Raw genomic sequence first — 21,468 nt, 5'->3', positions numbered from 1 at the left:
CTATCAGGAAAAGTTTAAACAGCAAAGGAGTTTTGAGGAATTGATGTACTGTTACTGTGTCCTGCACCAGGAGAGAGGTGAGAAAGGTGAGGTAAAACAGAGAGAGAGACACACAGTGTAGGGCTCTTTCTGGATCTTAATAGGAAAGGCCCAACGACAAATGGCTTAATAAGATAACTGCTTTAAAAAGGTTCAGGAGAAGAAGGCGAACATAGATAGCGAGTAAACTTTACATCCCTTCAGATGCTGGGCACCTAGCAGCATCAGACAGAGTCTGGATAGTTTTTCCCATGGCATCCTGAGCAGAGCAGATCCTGTCCATGGAGAGAAAACTCTCTCTTTTGGTCATTCAATCTATTATAAACTCCTCTTATTATTCTGCCTTATTAAAGCAGTTACCTCACTAAGCCATCTGGTGTCAGGTCTTTCTTAGTGAGATCCCTGCACTAGCCCTCTTCTATCTCCTCCCTGCCACCTTCCCCACTGCAGAGCATTCTCAAATTCTCTGAGGGCTAAAAATGGGAGTGAGACCCCTAGTGGCCTAGTGGTTAGCGTGCAGGACTCTCACTGCTGCGACCACGGGTTCAAATCCCGGTCTCCTGGCCTGATGGAGGTCGTTAGCCCTGTGTGGCCATCCATCTATGAGAAGGACACTCTAAACAAACCTACGTCCTGAGGACCTCACTGCCATTGTCCAAGCTTGCTTGGCCCCGGCAGATGAACCTTAGGATTAAAGGGTGGGCTCAGTTCAGCGCAGGCTGTGTCTCACCTAAAAAATCCATTGCGCAGGCTGGAAAGGTAAAAGACCTTTCCCCAAATCTTCGTTCACGAAGATGGGCCATTATTAAAAATGGGAGTTAAACAATGTTATGACCTATTGTTTCAGCCCCAGCTGACAGATAGTGAGGTTACACAGAGAACAAGATCCTTGGAGGGTCAGGAAGAACAATCTAGGGAGAACAGCTGGAACAGCAGAGAACTTACACCTGGCTGTGTGTATTCATATTTTACCTTGACATTTATCACAGCAGGATGTGAACTTCAATGGAAAAAGATGAGCATGTGAATTCCCAATATAAATGAGCAATGATGTCTTGTAAATATGAAAAGCAGACTTCTGTGCAGCAATAAACTATCCAGAAATGTGAAAAAGATTGCTAAAATAGATTTCCCCATTCTTAAAAGCTCTTAAAAGGCTATCAGCCTTGAAGATGTAGGGACAATGAAAAAATATTCCAGATGAACACAAAGAAAAAATATATCATATTATAAAATGAAAAAAACCCACAAAAATTATTTACTTAAGACTTTACAGGTTCTCTAGAAGATGACTTATAATAAGAAACTATTTTACAGACAATTTAACCAAAGTTCTTAGCCAATTTTAGGGTAACCATAACAAAGTATGAGACATTTTGGTATTAGTTTGATTTGTAGGTTACTTAATCATATGTGATGAATAATGGTTGGTTGCACAAGAATGACAGATAATATAGCAGGATGACCAACCTATGTGATTCCCAAAGGCAGAAAGACTACTTGTTTCATATTACCCTTTGAAATCATCACTATTTGCTCTCTCCCTATGTTGGTTTTTTTTTCAAACTCGACTTTTCAAATTTATATGGGTACAAACACAGCTTTTGTATTGACATCACTGGCAGTTTGGCTGGCAGCTTCCTGCGTAGGGCTTTGCCATGAGAGCAGGAGGTAAGTTCTGCTGCCAAAAAGAATCTTCTGCACAAGAAGACTATTATGGATGCAAGCAGCTTCATGCAAAGAATTCCAGCCAATAGAAGGCAGGAAGGAAATGTATTTCCCAACCACAAAGAACCACTGCAGCCTTTCTAATTTTAGTGGCATTGCTATGTGAACAAGCTTCACACCCTTCATTTCAACCCTCTGAGTCACAGAGCAAAGCAAGGATTCACAATTTGTTTCAGTTGGATCCAGTATGAAAGCCTGAATAAATGGATTTTATGTGAATGAATCATGAGGATTTGAGCCATGAGATCGACATTCTTACCTGCACTCCCAGAGAGATGGGGCTATATTAGAACATGCCTAGGCTCTTGTGAAAGCAGCAGATTTGGCCTTTCCTTGCCATTGGCATTTTGGGGAACCAGACAGACAATTCTCTGCTCCAGCCAGTGTCTCTACCTGCTCTCTGCATCAGTCTGCGTGGGGCAAATACGGAGACTACCTCTGCCACAGACTAAATAGTTAAACAGCTGTTTTTCCTTCTTCCAAGTTGTCCTCAGAGAGGACTTCATAGCGGGTGGTAAGGTGATCCTGCAACTTTTAACCTTTTTGTGTTCCACATAAAACCAGAACAAATAAACATGCAATTAGAGTCATGCTGTAGACTTAAATGAAACATGTCCAGGACCTTTCTCTGGCACTGAGGTTAACTAGCATAAAATAGGTCACTTTAAGCTCTCCTAGTCTCTAAAACAGCACGATTGCATGCAAATAGCCTTGTGGAAATGGCCCTTGGGGCAGGCTAGCTCCTGAAAGGTGCCCAGAGATTGCTGAGAAAATGCTGCTTAGCCAAGACCAAATTCACACTAGGGATCATTATAACAATTTAACAGGGAGGATGATCACTTTCCAATGCCTGGAACAATTCACTAGTACTATTTAATTTATAAGTATTGACATAGCCGTTAAGTTTCTCTGTGATTCATTGCAAACTCAATTTTGCAAAGTACTGAGCATATCAGACCCTGATCCAAGAAGGCAGTTCAATAAAAATGACTTCTCAAAAAAAAAAAAAGCCTTGTACCATTTAATTCTATACCTGCTCTTGAACTGAATGCCCAGACCAACCTCAAATCACTCTGAAGAGCAGCTGCTGCTCAGTAAATTCAGGAAATGTTACTGAGAGAATCCATTAAAAAAAAAAGTGGCCAAAACTTTAGAGTTCACTACAGGTAAGGAAGATTTGGAGTTTTCCGAGCACTTCTCTTGTTTAAAGAATTTTAGCTTTTCAAGTTCATTGTTCTTACAGTCCGTTGAGCACTCACTGCTACTGGACTAGGCCAGAAGGCTTCTTGCACTTGGACTCTGTCATTTTGCTCCTGAGCCTCACGGGATGTGCTGAGCCATCATCTTTGCCTTTTGCTTCAGTCCTGTTCTGGGCACATGGCATCTGGCTGAAAGCTCTTGATGGAAATGCAATCTTGTAGGGAACATGTCCCGAGGTGCAACAGGTAGGCACCGAAGCTAGGGGACATGCACAGAAACAGGCACTCCTATTGGTTAAGAGTCACGTGGGATCAAGGTATAAAAAGGCGCGCGTTGTTTGAATAAACTCCTTTGTTTACCATCTCACAGGGAGCGTGACATGATTTCTTTATTATATAAAGGCAGCATGCCACGTGCATGCTACACAATCTCTAAAATGCTCTGTCTTAGATTGCTGCAGATTTTTTTTATAGACACTCCACTGGTTTTATATCAGCTTTCTCAGAGATTCAATATCACGATACACTTATATCCACCATTATTAAGGGAAACATTGTAAAGAGGCAAACGCATAAACAGGTTTTGCAGACATTCCAAAATCAACGTTTTCACCTCATTAATACAAAAAAACCACCCAACCAACTAACCAATGAAATAAACAAACAAACAAAAAAACCCCTACATATGTACACATGCAAACAGATCCCTGCAGAGCGACATTAATAAATCTTAACCTAATTTTCTTTGATACCACTGACCATTCTTTGGAACTAAAATAACCTTTGAAAGGCACAGAGATCATGTCTCTTACCCGCTTTTCACAGTCTCTACTAGTCACTGAAAGACTTTCTGTATTTTTCCGAACTTTTCTGTTCAGTTACGTGTCCTGACTTCATTCTGTTTTGTTAGGTGATCTAATACTCTCCTTCACCCCCCAGAGTATATGTTCATTCCACAGTTATTGTGGGCCTTGAATTCAGAGTTGTATGCTTGCTTTCCTGCCCAGTGGGCATCACCTTGACAAGGACACACTTATTTAAACAGACAACTATCAAATTTCAACACTCCTTGACTATTACCTCTTCCTCAGGTGCAAATTTCCTGTTATTGCCTGCTATGGTTTTTAGTTCAGCATGGAGACAAGTGAAAGCAGAAAAGGTAATAAAGTCTCATATTTAAAACTGAGTTTGACAGGGAGAATCCTCAATATCAAACATAATTTATAAACTGTAGACAAATTTCCCTTGATCATCATAACAGGCCTAAGGAAAACTTAATTAAAATCACAGGACACATCTCTAAGGAAAATTATACTCCTATACACAGTATTTTAATTGGGGGCTAACAGAATCACAGCAAAAGTCAGGGCTTCTCCATTCTGCTGTTATACTCTTCCACTGATGGATAAATAGCAGATGCTGTCTCAAAATTCTCAGGTTAATCCAGCAGGCTTTTTACTAGGTAGCAAGCTAGAGAGGCTCACCTTCGTGCTGAAGGTGTATGGGATAGTCACACACACACAGTGACCACTGTATGATAAACAACTACACAGCATTGTATTTGCAGGCAGCATTTGGTTATACTTTCTGTATTTGATTCTAGCTAATGACCCTTGGGCTGCAAGCCACATATCTAAAGAATCTCAGTATCCATTCCTAGGAGTGAGTTAATTTTTGCACACTATATTTACTAAAATATAAGTCACTATCAATTAGTTTTTACAAGTTGTCATATTTAAGGCAAACAAGGCGCTGAGTCTCACCTAAGATGCAATTTAAAAATATATTGGTTCTATTTTGCAGGTGTTGAAGGGGATTTATAACCTAGAACAGCCATTAGGATAAAGCAGCTTGATTAATTCATTCAGTAAACCTGGGTGAATCACCCTGTGCCAATACTTTATGCAGTTTAATTGTACATTTACTTTCAATTATTTTCTTAGCATCACTCCACCGCTTCCTGCAATATCTCCTGCATACTTCAAACACTTTCTCCCTCCCTCTATCATATTCAGTTTTTAAAATATTTGTAACTGTTGTTATACCTGACAATAGGCATCACTTTTCCAAGAAATGTATGTTTCGGTTTTTATCAGCTACCGTGTGACAAGAATGCAAATACTTGAACACAAAGTTAAATTTATATGTAGTCCTAAAGTCATATATATTCAAATAAAAACCTCAAGAGCACTTTTTCAGCTTTCAGAGTTGCATTTGCATACAAAGCCACTATTTCCCCTACGTCTTGCTCTCTTTTATAGCTCTCAATAGCAAGATTTCAAATTCTGTTTTCATTAGTGAACATCCCATTATTTGAAAAGGGAATAGCTACTTACATATCACAGACATATAGCCTTCTCTATCAGTTACTTGAATAAAAAAAATATGCTTTTAACGAATTTGAATCAGATGTGTCTAGGTATACTAAAAGATTATGCCAAGAGTTTTGAATATACCATTGACACAGTGGCTTATTCAATAAGAAACTGAACATAAGTATAGCAGAAGCATAACTGATTGAACGTACTTCTTCAGAAAAGAGCCATAAAAATCCCTGTAGAAGCAATGATTATAAATCATTATATAAATATTCAAAGCCCTTTTTGTCAATATGCTCATAAATGAAACATTTCCAAGACAATAAAGCTATCTGTAGGAATGCAGATAGCAGTAGCTGATCCCTTTTACTATAATTCAGTGTTACAACAGAATTCTGTGCCCAGTGACTACTTACTTTATTATCTATGTATTCTTGAATGTCGCAGTTTGAAACTCCAAAATTTTTTTAGAGAGATGAATTCCAGCTAAATTCACTAAAGAATAGTTCTGTGCCAGGATGGTCTCTCCTCTCGCAGATTCTACCATGACCACAGTGAGTAGGTTCCTTCCCAGGCCAGCAGGACTGAGAAGTTTTCTTGAAGTCAGTGTCTGGCACCAAGTCATGAGCAGTGAGGGTATTGTTATCTCCCACTTACAGCTAGCCAGGTTCTATAAAGAATCCATTGAAAAATGACTGTGTTCACACAAGTAACAAATTTACCAGAGGGTAGCTGTGTAAGAGGAAAAAGTTGGCTGGACATACTTAAGCTGTGTATACTTGACTTCATAACTGGATGTGAAGAAACAAGAATCTCTCATAACTCATGACCTTTTTTAGCCAAAATAATACAACCTTTTTTCCTCTCAACTGAATTTATCCCTCAAAAAAAAATAAAATAAGCAACAAGAAATACCTTAAGAGGAAGAACTTCTTTATTAATACCATAGAAGTAAGCCATTGCTTGTGTCCATGAGCAAAGACCTGCTACATTTCCACACACTTTTTTAGCAGTCTCAAGATTATAATCCTCCATATCCAAATAAGGCTCTAAAAGCTCCACAGTTTCTCCTGTAATTGAGTCCTAGTCAATGGAAAGGAAAAATTATTTTTTCAAATGGATTTTACAATTAGGTCTGCTTCACAGAAACATTTTTATTTTTGAAGTCATGGGGCTATCACTTCTTACAGAATAAATTAACAGAACAACACTGTTGTCTTTCACTCATAAAGGTCAGATTAGTAGTTTTCTGTGAACTTGGAAAATAAGTACCACTTCCATTGCATCAGATTGACTTGAGTTGCCATTTAATATTCCCATTTGACCCATAAGATTTACAGACATTACTTATACCCATAGTTCCATGACAATTTAAGGTGATCTAAGTTACTGTTGCTACAACACTGTACCTTCTTTCCCTTCCCCCTCACCCCGATGTTCTTGCCCCATCTTTAATACCAATCACCAATGATCAGTGACCTAGTTTGGAAGCTACCATATTAGCATATCATAATACCATAATGACAGAAACATAAGTCAGTGAACTACCGACTAATTTATTTCTAGCCTAGTTCCAGGAACAAGCTCACCATGGCATCAGACAGGCACTGATGTGAACACGGCTAAGGGAGTCAAACGTAGCTTTGGGAAGGAAAAGGGTGAAACTGCAAGGCATTGACTTCACTGACACTAACCCTTTTCCTTAACCTTAAAAGAGATTTCTTTCAGCTGTTATTCTAATATCAGCTTTTATCCCCCTTTCACAATCTGTTGAGAACATGAAAAGCCAGATCTTTGATGATGGTGGTTACTTTGTAATTACGTGTCAGAAGAAAATGGAATTCATCTCCTTCAGCAATGTAGAGAGTAGAAGAGCTTATACAGGGTAACAATGGTTGCTTAACAATAGAGATGTTAAGAATCTTCCTTTTTTTTTTTTTTGGCAATGTATTAATGCCTTTCTTTTAATGCATCTAAAAATCAACCACCATTCATACTGTCAAGCAATTTACCCTTTTCCTGTTTTCTGCATAGCAGAAAGGGCTGCCTTGTCTGATCTCTAGCTACTCTGCTAACAAAGACATTCACTATATCCTTCCCAAGATCAGCCATGGTGACATTTTGACTATGATCATTTACTAAAATGTATAACAGTGTTTGACAAACATTTTGCCTTTTTTTTCTCCTACTCAAAATTATGAGCTAGCAAGCTGGCAAAGGTGAAGGAAAGACCAATAAGCAATGGCCTAAATTTCTGCTCAAAAGCTTGGAAAATGTCACACTTTTCCTTCTAACTAATGAATTTTAAACCCAAAGAACTACTTCATCCACTAATTTTCATTGCCTAAAAAATTAGGAAATAACAAAAATCTCACAAACAAGTAAGCAGCGTCATCTACTCAGAACTCCAAACATAATGAGCTTTCTTGTCATAAAAACTCAGAAAAGAGAAATGGCGCAGAAGGACAGGATGACAAGTACCCCATCAGGGATAGAAGTAGTCTAGTATTCTACACCACATTCATCAGTATCACTTCCTGCAAGAACTTGGTCCCACAGTTGTTGTTCTGACTCCTCTGAGTAAAGTTAAATGTGTTGCAAACTACCAGTAGGAATACATACACTATTAATAAGTCCCAAAACTGGAAGCCTCATTAGAGAGAAGCTTGAGTAAGGAGTGCATAATTAGTCCCTGCAATCTTTAAACTCATTTCCTCTTTCTGTTTAGTGAAGATAGCACTTTGAAAAGTGATCAGATTGACAGGCCCAGGAAGAAAACTGTCCACAGAGGCAGTGCAAGTTTCCATATGGTGCCTCAAAAATATGGCTCCCTGGGAGAATTGGCTCTTGGGGATAGTGAGAACAATCTTTACAATAAAAACACCACAGCAGCTTAAAAAACGGATGAGCAAAATGCACAGCTGAAATAGATTTAAAAAAAATCAGTGTACAAATGAAAGAGTATGTTCTGCAACATTGCACAAAACCCAGGTTTTGCTGAAACCTGGTCCAGCTACCTGTGACATCTTTCTTTTTTTCTTATAGAGAAATTTTCCTTGTCTAACAGTTCAGTGAATCTTGCTATAAAAAAGGACAAGGTTATGTCCTGGCAGAAATAAAACTATGTTTGCTTTTATTTTTCTTACAGTTGATATTAAGCTTCTCAGATCATTCTTCATTTTGCTACTTTTCTAGTGAAAGAACCCCAGAAGTTCCCAAATATGCCAGTATTTTTCCTGACAGGACGCTCATTTTCTTCTGTATTTCCTGTTACCTCCCTACCAAAGTGGAGACAGAGTTCTAGAGTGCCTTATAGGCTAACAGGCCTGGTAATGCTGGAGAAGGTGAGCCATTTGAAAAATCAAGAGTGGTCCCTTCCAAGGCAAGTTCTTACATAGAAGCAGGAACTGATTGAATAAATATAACACTAAGGTTCTCAAGATGTGGTCTATTGCTTGGGATACTTCTGTCTGCCATCAAAACTGTGTGGCCCAGGAGAAAACTGTTGAAATAATGAACCATGAAAATGAACAGGAATGGAGTCACACAGATATCTACAACTATAGGTGCATGAAAGCCTCATCTGTTTCAAACTACCTTTACGGTAGAAGGCACTTTCATGTGAACTCTGAAGATAGTTACAGGAGCAGTAGTGCCCCTATTAACTTCTTACCTTCTGAAAAGTAAGCAACATGTTAAGAAATCCTGAATTATTCATTAGCTTCTGAGCCTCAGTCCATGATGGCTTTACACCTTGGCGTTCTTTATCTAGTGTTACCGCATCTATTTTTCTTTGGAATAAAAGTAGCACACAATCCATAATCCGCATTATCAAGTGAGGAGGTTTACCAAGTTTGCGAACAGTTGCAATGTCAGAAGGTTTTATTGTCTGAAAAATCATAAAAGAAAATAGTTCATTTATTTAAGCATTGACTCAATTGCAAAGAATGATGTTTTTCTTGGAGGACTGTATATGTAATGCAATTATTGCAGGTTTGCCGGTCACTCAGACGCACTTCCACAGAAAGTCCTTATAGTACCACTCAATAACTGCTTTATTACCCAACAGTAGAGTACTGCCCATCTTACCTCTTCACCTCTTCAGTTTTCAGGGTTTTTTTCTACAAGCTTTTACAGGCCAGTGTTAGTTCTTTCAATCTTTCCCCCCCACAAGTCAGAAGCATGAGCCATGTTATTACAAATAATAATCATTAACTACATGCATGTTCAGAATATACTTGATTCTGACCTGCAGGGCTGCCTCGGCTTCTTCCAGTGCAGGTTTTGCTGCTTCAAGTTTCTCTTCTGCTGCTGCTTTATCAATGGCAATGTCATCCACAATAGCCTGAGCCTTGTCTTTTACTGTTTGCACCTGCATTTTCACTTTTTCGGCAGCATGGGCTTTCATAGTTACTTCTAATAAAACTTCATCAGCTTTTTTTGAAGCTACAGCCAAATCTTTCTCCTTCATAGCCAACTCTTCAGAGAGCTGATTTACTGAAACCTCAGCTTCCATCAGTTTTGCAAGACCTGTGGTGGACAAATTCCATTTTAGCAACAGGAAGACTTATTGAGAGAGAAACAGTGAAGCAATGGGGATATTCAAAACAAGTCACTCAGATTTCTATTTAGAAACACCAGTGAGTGGTCCCATTTGTTGAACACCAAAATTAAGCAGGGGTAATATCTTATTTTTCTTTTCTTCAAAAGATTCTTCAGAGGGAGTGAATATGAACATTTACTTACCTTCTCTCAGATTTACTTTTAGTATGCTTAAATGTGAAAACTAGGATCTCAGTAGGTCCTTCACACGCATACACGCAGGTATTTCAACTGCTAACTAATAATCTGAACATTAATAAAGTTCACTGAAACAAGATGTCTGCATATTTTGTAATCACACACAACACAGCTGAAAACATATGAGTCTGCTTCCAAATGAAAGTGAGTTCACAGTTTTAAGTCCACACTTTTAGGTTCTTTTATTCAGATTCTTCTCACCCTTTAAAAAAAACCAAAGAAACAAAAATCAAATCGATTTTACAGTACCTGTTCTCACGCGTTCAGACAAACATCCAACACTGGCAAACCTTTCTTCGTAAACAGCTTTGTAGCCTCCAATGAAGGACAGGTAAGATTTTGGCGTCACAAATGTTCTTCGCCTATATCGTTCAAAGTATTCAACACACTTTTCAGCTACAATATCTTGAATTGTTCCCATGGTGTTAACAACACTCTGTTTCACTTCCTCTGTACACTCAATATGGTACGAAGCTAAAAAATGCTGCGCAACTGCTACAAGAGCATCTTTAGGCCAGCACTGGAACCAGTCCATGGTACAGCCTGAAATCAGACCTGGAAATTTGAGTGCATGAGTTCTGAATTTTTCCCCAACAGGAGAAAAACAAAGAACCACATGCAGGTTATTCCGAACTCGAGCAAGAAAGTAATTATAAAGATTTTCACCGGTGGGACTACGCCTTGGGTACTCCTTCTTCATTGCTGGTATCAGGTCTTGTGTGATTTCACCTATTTCATCTTGTGCAAAAAGATTTGAGACTTCACCTGAAGCCAAAACATTGTTCATGTACTCAAGAAAAGATTCATCTCTGACTTCGTTGTCTGTGAATATAAAGACAACGCCCTTTCCTTTTTGCCCAGCAGTACGGTACAAGATTTTCAGATCATCCAAAAGGTTGTTGGTGGCATATGTTCTGGAACAGAAAATGATTAAAGAAGGAGAGAACAAGAATTACAGACCATTTCAGGAGATATCTATCATCTGGAATAGCTTCCTTAAGGCAAGGAAAAAAAATACAGAAAAAAAATTAATACCATATCTCCTGGTTATGTTTTTTAGTTTTTTTTCTTAAACATTTCCCAAAGTGAATGTTCAGTAACGTAAATCATGTGAAGGGAGGTGAAATCAAGAAAATAATGTGCTGGAAAAAATGATGGTGAGAGCAATACTATGTTTAAGGTAATTATAATGCTGCTTTGCATTCCCACATTTGCAGATGTAAATTCTTTATTGGAAATGTAGGTTAATACAGCTGGATGAAATTGTCAAGTAGGTTTTGATACCTGTAACCATTACGTAAATATAGTTGGATTATCTTTTAAAGATATTGAGAGCAAGTTAAAGGAAATCATTAAGAGACAAGAGAAAACAAAACTAAGGGGTTTGTTGTGTTTTTTACTGTATTTATGGTTTAAATAAAATCAAGCCCCAGAAATGGTGTTTGAACATTATCACTTGGGCTGATCAACTCTGCTGCAAATGGAGACCATGATTGGATCTGTTATTATGCCTTACACACAGGTAAGATTCAGATGAAGTCCACACAAATTCAACCACGGATTTCAGCTTGTGCAATATAAAATGAAGCAAAGTAAGGTTAATAAAATGGTAGATTTTGTCCTTAGCTAATTAAAGCTGAAATTAGGAACCTCTTTGCTTTGAAACCAGTCTCTTATTTCCAAGAATCTCTTCAAAGTCCTAAGTAATTCTTGCAATACACACATGAACCATTCTTCACTATTTGAGGACCTCATTTTTTTATATTCAATATGCAATACAGAAAATGTCCCAGTTCTCTTCCAGCACCATCTTACCTCTGCTCTATAAATACCCCTAATGCAAGCACCGCAGAGCTTGTAAAACGATCTAGTTCTTCAGTTTGCATATGTCAGCTACAGTTTTTACAGTGATTTGTGGTATTCTGGTAAGAAGATAAGAATTTCTCTATCCAGTCAGAACAGCAGTCTATCTAATTCAATAATCTTAACACCAGCAATGTGAAATGACACTTAGAGAGAAAACATGAGCCAGCATTCACTTTTCACTGCTCATTCCGTTCTTCCCCTCTCCATATTCATTGCCATTGTATGAAGAATACTAAAAAGTATGCCCATCTTGTCCTCTCAGTGTCCAATTATGAATCTGCTGATATTGTGTTCACAGACTCCTGTGGCAAGTTACAAAAGCTGACCATCTGCTTGTTAAATACAAACTTTCAGCTACCTGCTTTTATGTTGCCTCCAGTTAGCTTCAGCAAATGAACCTTTCCTAAGTGACTGATATATATATTTGCCTTATTAATACATTTTGAATCTTTCAAGCCTAGAGACTCTCTTCTGTGACTCTTCATTATTTTATTTCCCTCCTTATTTTGTTCCCTTTGTTCCTTCCTTCTGCTTCTGGGACACAGGAAGAGATTGTGATACATCTTTCTTTCGCTTTCCTTTCACCAGAAACCTCATATCATTATTCACAGACCTGATATACGTCTCTAAGGAATATTTCTCAGCATGTTAAATAGTTTGCAAAGTGAAATACATTCTGCTGGTCCTTATTGCTTACCACAGTAAACCCTATGTCAAAAGAGATGCAGAAGGAAGACAGTAGTTACTCCCCACCCCTTCAAATTTCTATTAATTACTAAATTTCAGCACTACAAAATATAAAGACATTGATAGCAGTTGTAATAACACAGTCTGGCTACACAAGGATCTATAGAAAAAATTACTATTTCCTCTGGTCCATCAGCATTTGCCTATTGTGCAGCATATACCGGAAGATTATTCCATGTTATTTTTAGTGCAAAATTATATTTTATTGGGATATTACAGAGGTGCATTGCAGACTCAAACACCCAAGGAAAGGCATACTTTGTGTCAATAGCATAAAGTCAGAAAAACAAAGACCCAGGATCTGTCATCTACAGACTATGCATTTGCACAGACACTTATGATCAAAAATGTAGCTTACAATGAGGGATGAAATGTTTGAGAGATTTGCATTTCTTTAAGTCGATTTTGAGACATTTATTTCTATGGTAAATTAAGGACTAAATGTCTATGTACGCTACACTGTGTTACCTTGTTAAAGTAATCTGAAAGCTCTCATATCCAGCAATATATGATGCTAGTCTGGTCAGACTCTGTTTTCCAGATCCACCTACACCCACCAACAACGCATTTCCTTGTGGAGTTCGAATAATCCGTGAAATTTTAATCAAATGGATGATTGCATCCTATGTATAGAGAGAAAAGGGGATGAAGAGATGTAAAAATAATACAATGTATAATCAGCCAGAAGCATGTCACCAAGTAACTGCCTCTCAACAGCTAGATGACTTCTCTGGAGCCTATGCCAAAGACTTAGCCCTGTACTTATCAAAATAAACAGGTGATTTCCCCCTGACTTCCGTGGGCAGCAGGACTAGCCCAAGAGAAATGTCCTTATATGAAGCAATGTCATATGCACCGTCTGTAGTCGGCAGAGCTGAGGGCATGCCCCCTGGAGGACAGAAAGAAAAATTGAAAGGACTCCCCCAGCCTTTTAGCTGAGCTATTTACAGGCTCTCCTAAATAGGCTGACAAAGGTAAAATGCAAGTACACTATCTACATTTCTTATTCAACTGCCATATTTATCTTGGAGCAAGAATTAATCTGCAATGTCCTAAAATCCTACCAAACCACCCAGTCTAAAGCTGAAGAAAGCATCGTGCATCAAGACCTTTGAGAAGGAGCTAACTTACAGGAAAGCAAGATGACAATCACAATGTGCACTGTGTAAACAAATTAGTTGTGCTTTGAATTATGCAAAGAATGAAGAAGAGAAGATGAGGAACTGCAAAGAGATGGAAAAATTTGTGGGAGCGTAGGCAGCTAGAGATGGCAGCATGGCTTTCTAGAGTTCATTTGTAAGGCTCTCTGGATGCAAAGCTAGCCATTCTGAGCTATCTCCAAAGTAATGTGATAGAAACGTACAAGATCTATGTATCAGTAAGTACAAAAGACCAGGCACTTCCGGTATTAATATAATTACAAACAGCAATACCTTGAAAAATACCAAATCCATCTTTGATCCTCTGACAGTTTCATTGTACTGTTGCATGAACATCTGTAATCTTTCAGCCAAATAATCCAAAGATGGGATAGGTTCGTAAATTTTCGGAGCCTTCAACTCCGCATCATCAGGTTCATCTCCGGTAGTCTCTGGGACATCACGCAAGAAATCCACAAAGTATAATTCTGTGCATTTATCTTCAAATAGATTTTGACCATGCTCTACAGAAACAATCTACAACAATACATTAAGGATTTCTTTAGTAATGAAATATGTCATCGGCCTCTTTCTGTTGCAAATACTGAAACACTATTTGCCTACCTTTTCCAGTGTATCTTCAAACCAGTCTTTATCATTTTGGCTGATGAATCTGTCTGCAATAACACGTCTGCACTCATGTTGGAACAAGGCTACCAAAACACTGATGCTCTGGCAGACGTCAGAAGTAACTGTAAGTATTCCTTGCCAAATACGACTGAGGTCCCGTAAATTGAAGATGTAATGAAATTTAGCTGGAGTTGGTAACATCTACAAAATAATGTCACAAACTATATTCAAATAACTGCTAAAGAAAAATATTTCCTACTTAGCATTAAGTGAGTATGGAAATTTTCACAAACTTCAGTCTTGCCAAGCAGAAATACATGCTTGGCATTTAAGAGGCAATGGTAAAAATGAAGAAATTACAGTAGCCATAAGCAGCTCTTTACATTCACACAGATTTCATTTGAGTTTCTTTGAATCCTTCAAGTCCCAGAAACACGCACTGAAGAGTAGCCAAGACAGGTTAGTTAATGATGGCATTGAAGGCCACAGTAAAAATGTCAGCACTGCTTAACCCGTGGTGTCGCTCCTGTCCTTTCTTCCAGATCAATTTTCTTACTGTCTTTTGTCCTTTCCAAGAACATGTGAGGAAAGGTTCATGGGGAAAAGGGAAAGTAGATGAGGAAAAGAAAACAAAATAAAAGAGAGCAGAAAAATAATAAAATAATATCCGGGGGAAAATTTACAACTTAGCAAAAGCCAGGTTTTCTCTTTAGGAAGTTAACTATCAGTAATAAGCACCATTTCTGTTGAATATATTGGTCAATATTGACTAGCCAATAGTTTCACTAGAAGTCTCTCTATTTCTCCCTGTAAGCCAAGTTTATATCTACAGTGAGTTGTTTGTGCAATTCTCACCAACCTTTTCAAGTCTAGAAAATATCATTGAACAAATCCCTATCTCTCCACTACTCTCCTCCACTTTTCTCATTAGAAGAACAAATTTGACACATATTTCTATGATGTAATTTTAATATTTTCAAATTTTGTTCTACACATACAGTTTTTTTGTCTATTTCAAAGCAAAATTTGCTTAGGAATTGCAGATAAATATTTTTAACATCTGTTTGAAATGGAAAAAGTCAATATTTAGAAATTACTAAGTACCAGATCGCATTTGTTTTGAACTGATTCCCTCTCTGCCAAATTTAACTTCTTTTTTTTAATTCAGATCTTTAAAGTTTGTCACAATCCCAAACATCTTTAGAGAAGATTCCTATCTAATATTTTGTTTCTTGTTCCTTGTGCTCTTGATGTTTACTCAGCCACAAGATCTCTCAATCTTTCTATCAGCTATGCTTACTATATTATACATATGTAATATGATTCTTATATTAGCTATAGAAGACACTGCATGTGATTATGTTTTTAGTCAGCTAACGAGGTCCTGAGAGCAACCAATTCAGAACAGAGGCATCAGTAAGTAGTTATACCCCCTGGTCACAACTTCACAATATGAAGTATGAATGCAAACAACAGTTCAAAAGGTCTGGGTCAGATGTTTCAAGGCCTTAATAGATAATAATAGGTAATTTTACCTTTCCTTTTGTCATTTGCCAAACCTGTCGACTTGTAGATACTAATGCTGAAGCCAGTTTACATATTTCTGCAGGGAAATGACGTTGTTCACAGAAATAACCTTCAGCTATTGTTTGAAATATTTTATCAATAGAGGAACTAGAAGGCAGTGTGCAGTTGTAGATGGTGAACTGGCGTTTCAGGCGCTGTGGGATGTCATTCCGACCTCCTCCAGGGTGAATCATAGCAGCTACAAACTGGATGTCAATCACATGCGTGAATTCTCCTGGCTTCTCCAAACTGTAGAAACCTTTCTGTTCCATTAGCTGTCTTACAATCTCATTGGTGACCTAGATATCAAAAAAAAAAAAAAAGGAGGAGTTAAGTGTTTCAGGGTCCTCAACATGCAACATGGCAACCAAGCACTCAGATGCAGTGGATTGGCCACATGTAAGTGCCATGTGATAAGTAGTTATGGACATGACATCAGACATTCAACTAGATTTGCATGATTTTAATTTAAGAAAATTCAGCACTTTAAGTTTTCAATCCAGACTATATATTCAGATTGACAGAGGCACTTATATAGTGACAAAGAAGGGTTAATTTAGCATGAAGTATAGTCACATATTCACTTGTATAGAGGCAGTGAGAGAGCAGGATTACAGAGCTATACTGGAAGCAGGAAAGTTACTTTTTCTCAGCAGTAATTTTTTTTTTAATTCAGATTTTCAGAGTATAGGTCTGTAAGTATCAATACCTCAAGACAGCTTGCTAGTCTTGAATGTCAACTGTGATCATAGAATTGTTTAAGTTGGAAAGGACCTTTGAGATCATCGAGTCCAACCATTAACCCAGCATTGCCAAGCCCACCACTAAGCCATGTCCCTAAGCACCACATCCACATGTCTTTCAAATACTTCCAGGGATGGTGACTCCACCACTTCCCTGGGCAGCCAGTTCCAATGCTTGACAACCCTTTTGGTGAAGAAATTTTTCCCTATTATCCAATCTAAACCTCTCCTGCTGCAACTTGAGGCCATTTTCCCTTTTCCTATTGCTTGTTACCTGAGAGAAGTGATCAACATCCACCTGGCTACAACCTGTTTTCAGGCAGTTGTAGAGAGCAATAATGTCTTCACTGAGCCTTCTTTACTCAAGGCTTAACAACCCTAATTCCCTCAGCCACTCCTCATAAGTCTTGTTCTCTAGACTCATCACCATCTCAGATTTCACATAATAGTAACTGCAATTTACAGTCCAGAGCAGACCAAAGAGGGAAATGCTTCCTTTCCCACTCTGGTTCTGAGGACTGCTAGTTTGGAAATTCTACTAGCTCTGCATGCAACCATACCAAAAGCTACAGTGATTGCACTTGCGGCTTGACACTGTCCCTGATCTTTTGGGAATCATAGCTTATTAGTCCTGTCAAAAACTGGCTTGGGGAAATTGTTTTTAGTAAACATACTTGGTCTAGTTCATATTATGATACCATTTTCCTAAACTGTCTCATTTTTGCAACCCACAAATCAGTACTTCCATCTGCAAAAATGGTAAAACCACCAATTTTCAAATGTTTTCCTTTTACCTGATCACCCCATTCATTAATCACAGGCATGTTGATGTCATCAATAAAGACAGTCATTTTCTTCCCTGATGGTGGACTGTATGTGGTGCCCATTCTTTTATCTATGTAACTTTCTATGCTCCTTTGGAACATATTTGGTAGAGTTGCAGAAGAAAAGTTTAGGCATTTGGTCAAGTGAACATCAGGATCATACTTGCTTGTATAATTCTGCAAGACAAACCAATTTAAAGTAAAGTGCACCAGTAACTCCAGATGAATTCAGCCAAAAGGAGACGCAGACGCACAGCAGCCCTGCAAAAATCTCAGTCCTGCTATTAACTTCAAAATCTCAAACCCCAATTTATTTCAGATAAATATACCATCTGCAACTTGAAATTCAAACTGTCGATTAATGTTTTGCATAAAATTTCTAAGTATTAAAATTTATAAGCTTTTAATAGACTTCACTAAGTGTTACAACAAGTAGATATGTGCCAACTCAAGATGCAAATAAACTTTGCATTAACAATTGTCAGGATTTTTTCTAAATTCAAGCTGTTAGTGATGAACTATTATAGCAGACTGCAAGGAACAAGTGAAAAACCAAATCCTTTTTCATGTTTACACTACAGTAACATATCTTACAACAAAAGCAGTGTAAAGAAATGGTAGTTTAAAACTAAACCAAATTACATCACATTTACTGATAGCTATCTTTTCTTAATAAGGAAACAAATCCTTGAATTTTATGAATATGTACAATTTCCACAGCTACTGAGGATACCCTAAAGCAACAAAGTTCCACTCTCCGTATTTAGTGAGGCTTCATAGTAAAAATATGTAACCCTGGAGTCACACCAAGGGATATATATATATATATATATATATATATAGCATAGGAAATATTTTGTTTAGGAAAAGTCCTGGGGCATAAAAATAGTATTAAAAATTCCATATTTCCAACATAGTTTATTTTTAAAGATTCTTCTGCAATGATGACAAAGTTGAATATCATTTAAATTCTCATCTGTATAAGAGGGTTGGCTAGAAATATTCCCATTTTGATACCTCAGAAAAATAAATCAATACCATCACTGATGAAGTGCTCTAAGAACAACTCCAGTGAAACATACACTCCCTCTGACAACAGAGAGGAAAATACAGCCAAACACCCTCAAAATATTTTGGTGAATATTGTTAAACTGTTGATTTTGTTGATATGGTGATTGCAGTTCAAAAAAAGGTGCCCTTCAGAAATAGGTTTTTCTCAGACCTCACACAAATGACAGTTTACACGTGCAATGTATATGCAACAGTCCTGTATTTGGTGAGTACTCTTGACAGGGGTGGTGCAGGTCACTGCTCAGACCTCTCTTTGGCACTCCAGCAATTTGTACAAAGCTGATGTACCAGGTGCAGGTGCCTAGGTGTTGGCAGCAGGAGCTGTGGGGCAGCCCCTCGCAAGAAGGGGACAGGGATTCCTCATGCCAGACACAGCCAGTTCCAGCCACCTCCAGCAGATTCACTGGAGACACTCAGCCTGTGTAAGAAAGGGCAAAATGCTGCCTGGAAGTTGAGAGCAAGAAACAGCCCTGCAGATACCAAGGTGAGAATAGAAAGAAGGGCAGGAGTTGCCCTAGCAGAGATTCCCCTGCAGCCCGTGGTGCAGACCAAGGGGAGGCAGGCTGTCCCCCTGCAGCTCATGGAGGTCCACAGGGGAGCAGATATCAATGTCCAGCCCATGGAGGACCCTACACTGGAGCAGGTGAATGCCCAAAGGAGGCTGTGATCCTGTGGGAAGACTGCACTGGAACTCCTCGAAGGACTTGCAGACCCATGGAGAGAGAAGCCCAGGCTGGAGCAGGTTTGCTGGCAGGACTTGTGACCCTGTGTACTCACACAGGAATAGTACACGAAGAACTTCAGCCCTGGTAAGAATTGTATCCCATGGAAGGGACCCCATGTAGGAGGAGGAAGTAATGTGAGGACAAAGGAGAGGCAGAGTGGAGCTGTTATGTACTGACTGCAGCCCCGATTCCCCACCCCCTGCACTGCTCTGTGGGGAGGAGGTAGAGGAGTCAGGGATGAAGGAGTGAAGGTGACCCTGGGAAAAAGAGGGGGGTGAGGAGAGGGTGTTTTTAGTATTCTCTTTGATTTTCACCATCCAATTCAATTTTTAACTAGAAATAAATTTTAAAAGCATTTCCCAAGTCAAATGTTTTCCCCATCACAGTAATTGGTGAGTTGGGATCTCCCTGTCTTTACCTCATCCCCTGTGCTGCTGAGGAAGGGGAGAGAACCAGCAGCTGGGTGGGGGTGTTGCAGCTGGGCAAGGTCAACCCACTGCAACTAGGAATTCTCAAACATTCAAAAAGCATGCATCTGTTTTATTCATGATGGCATTTCAGAATGTTTACATGGTAACTGTAATATTGCACAGTACATAAATGAGAACTATCTTTGAAAAAGAAGAGGTCGTCGAATGGGATTGTTCTTGTTAGTTAAACAATCAGAGAATTTTCAATTATCTTATATCAGATTCATATTAAATTTTTGATTTTTTGCAATTTGTGAATTAATAATACAGAAAATAAAGATCACAAATTAATATTCCATTATAAGTTCTTTTTTTATTATTTATACTGGCAACTTACTCAATATTGAAGATTATTCAGATTAATTCAGATTACTACTTGAAGTGTTCAATATTAAAACCTTTTTACTTTCTCATGAAACCAACTGCTTAATCTGGAAATTTCTTTTCCACAAGGTGTAGGAAAGTAAAATTCTACAGAAGGTGAAAGCAGAAGGGGAACAGTTGTGAATGCAGATAACACTCACTCCTAACCTTAAATGAGATCAAATGTCTACTGACATTATGCTCTCTTGTGTAAGGAACATACTTTGCTCTATAGCATAGACTCAGGGTAAGCAACTCCCAAGAATCAGCTCCAATTATTTTTAGGGACAGGAATGGCAGCTGAAGCCTGGAGGTTGCCAGTATCTGGACAAAATCCAGTATGCGGAATATCAAGACCACCACCCAGACCCCGCCTCTTCACTCTGCTAAAATAGTTCTCCAGCTGGTGCCAGGAACAGAAGTTGACATTACACCGGCATGCACGTTGGCATCGACAGCCAAGCTGAAAAAGTAGTATTAATGGCTGCTGGCATGGGTACAACTTGCTTTATGTCAGGGCTCAGAAAGCACATGGCTGGGGGGCATAAAATGGCTCCAGATTTTAAGAAAGCCAAAGGTCAGTTTAGGCCAGTGTTTTTCAGCTATTTTCAATTTCAAGACCTCTGTGAATCCTCCAGTGGAGGTACAGATGCCTGTATGGCAAATTCAGCTGTCCCAATAGCAGATCAGTTTTATTTAGCTACCTCTCATTGACCAAAGAGTCTACAGACTCCCCCAGACAACAGAGACACCATGCTGAAAACTATTACACATACATTTTTTCGAGTAAGGGATGGCAAGTTTGGTATGACGTGAGTTTGTTCAGCCTTTCGATTATTGACTTTTCTGTAGTAAGTCATTAATATTTGTAAGTAACATATGTTTAACCTGCACTATTTTATAATACAGAAAGCATTTATTTGTTAATTTAATGATAATCCTGTTATTTTTTTTCTAAAGAACATAATGTCGTTTTCAGTGAAGAAATTGAGAGAGCAGATAATAAATTTAAATAAATTTAAAACCACCCTGAGTAAAGGAAGTTCTTTCTTTCTCTTTGGTTTGGTTTGTGAAGAAAGACTGTGCAACAGAGGTGTACAAAAGATCAGTTCACATTTGGCACCACTGACAAAGCACAGGAAAATTAAAAATCTTCCAAGGATCAATATTTTCTTAGCAAAATCTCCAGTTTGACCTCTCAAAAGAAATGAAAGCATATGAAAGAGCATTTGTCACATGA

At 38.4% G+C, this 21,468-nt stretch overlaps 1 protein-coding gene across 7 annotated transcripts in view; it reads right to left on the bottom strand.

Moving 5' to 3' along the window:
• LOC113965613 (dynein heavy chain 5, axonemal-like) overlaps window positions 1-21,468 on the bottom strand; it is a 156,934-nt gene that overhangs the window by 57,361 nt on the left and 78,105 nt on the right. For 5 of the 7 annotated variants that reach the window (XM_027679275.1, XM_027679304.1, XM_027679310.1 and 2 more), the window contains 9 exons: window positions 17,570-17,776; window positions 16,002-16,331; window positions 14,461-14,667; window positions 14,131-14,373; window positions 13,166-13,320; window positions 10,334-10,998; window positions 9,534-9,814; window positions 8,958-9,173; window positions 6,200-6,367 (listed from right to left, as the gene is read on the bottom strand). In XM_027679275.1, coding sequence (XP_027535076.1) covers window positions 6,200-6,367; window positions 8,958-9,173; window positions 9,534-9,814; window positions 10,334-10,998; window positions 13,166-13,320; window positions 14,131-14,373; window positions 14,461-14,667; window positions 16,002-16,331; window positions 17,570-17,776 — 2,472 coding nt within the window. The remainder of the gene's footprint in view (window positions 1-6,199; window positions 6,368-8,957; window positions 9,174-9,533; window positions 9,815-10,333; window positions 10,999-13,165; window positions 13,321-14,130; window positions 14,374-14,460; window positions 14,668-16,001; window positions 16,332-17,569; window positions 17,777-21,468) is intronic. The other 2 variants (XM_027679284.1, XM_027679294.1) reach the window with 2 other exon arrangements.

The sequence above is a fragment of the Neopelma chrysocephalum genome, unplaced genomic scaffold (assembly GCF_003984885.1).
Source record: "Neopelma chrysocephalum unplaced genomic scaffold, ASM398488v2 Primary Assembly neopelma1_22b, whole genome shotgun sequence".
Classification (NCBI taxonomy): Eukaryota; Metazoa; Chordata; class Aves; order Passeriformes; family Pipridae; genus Neopelma; species Neopelma chrysocephalum.
Note: the sequence above shows the minus strand (reverse complement) of the source record. Positions and strands in the feature narration are given on the sequence as shown.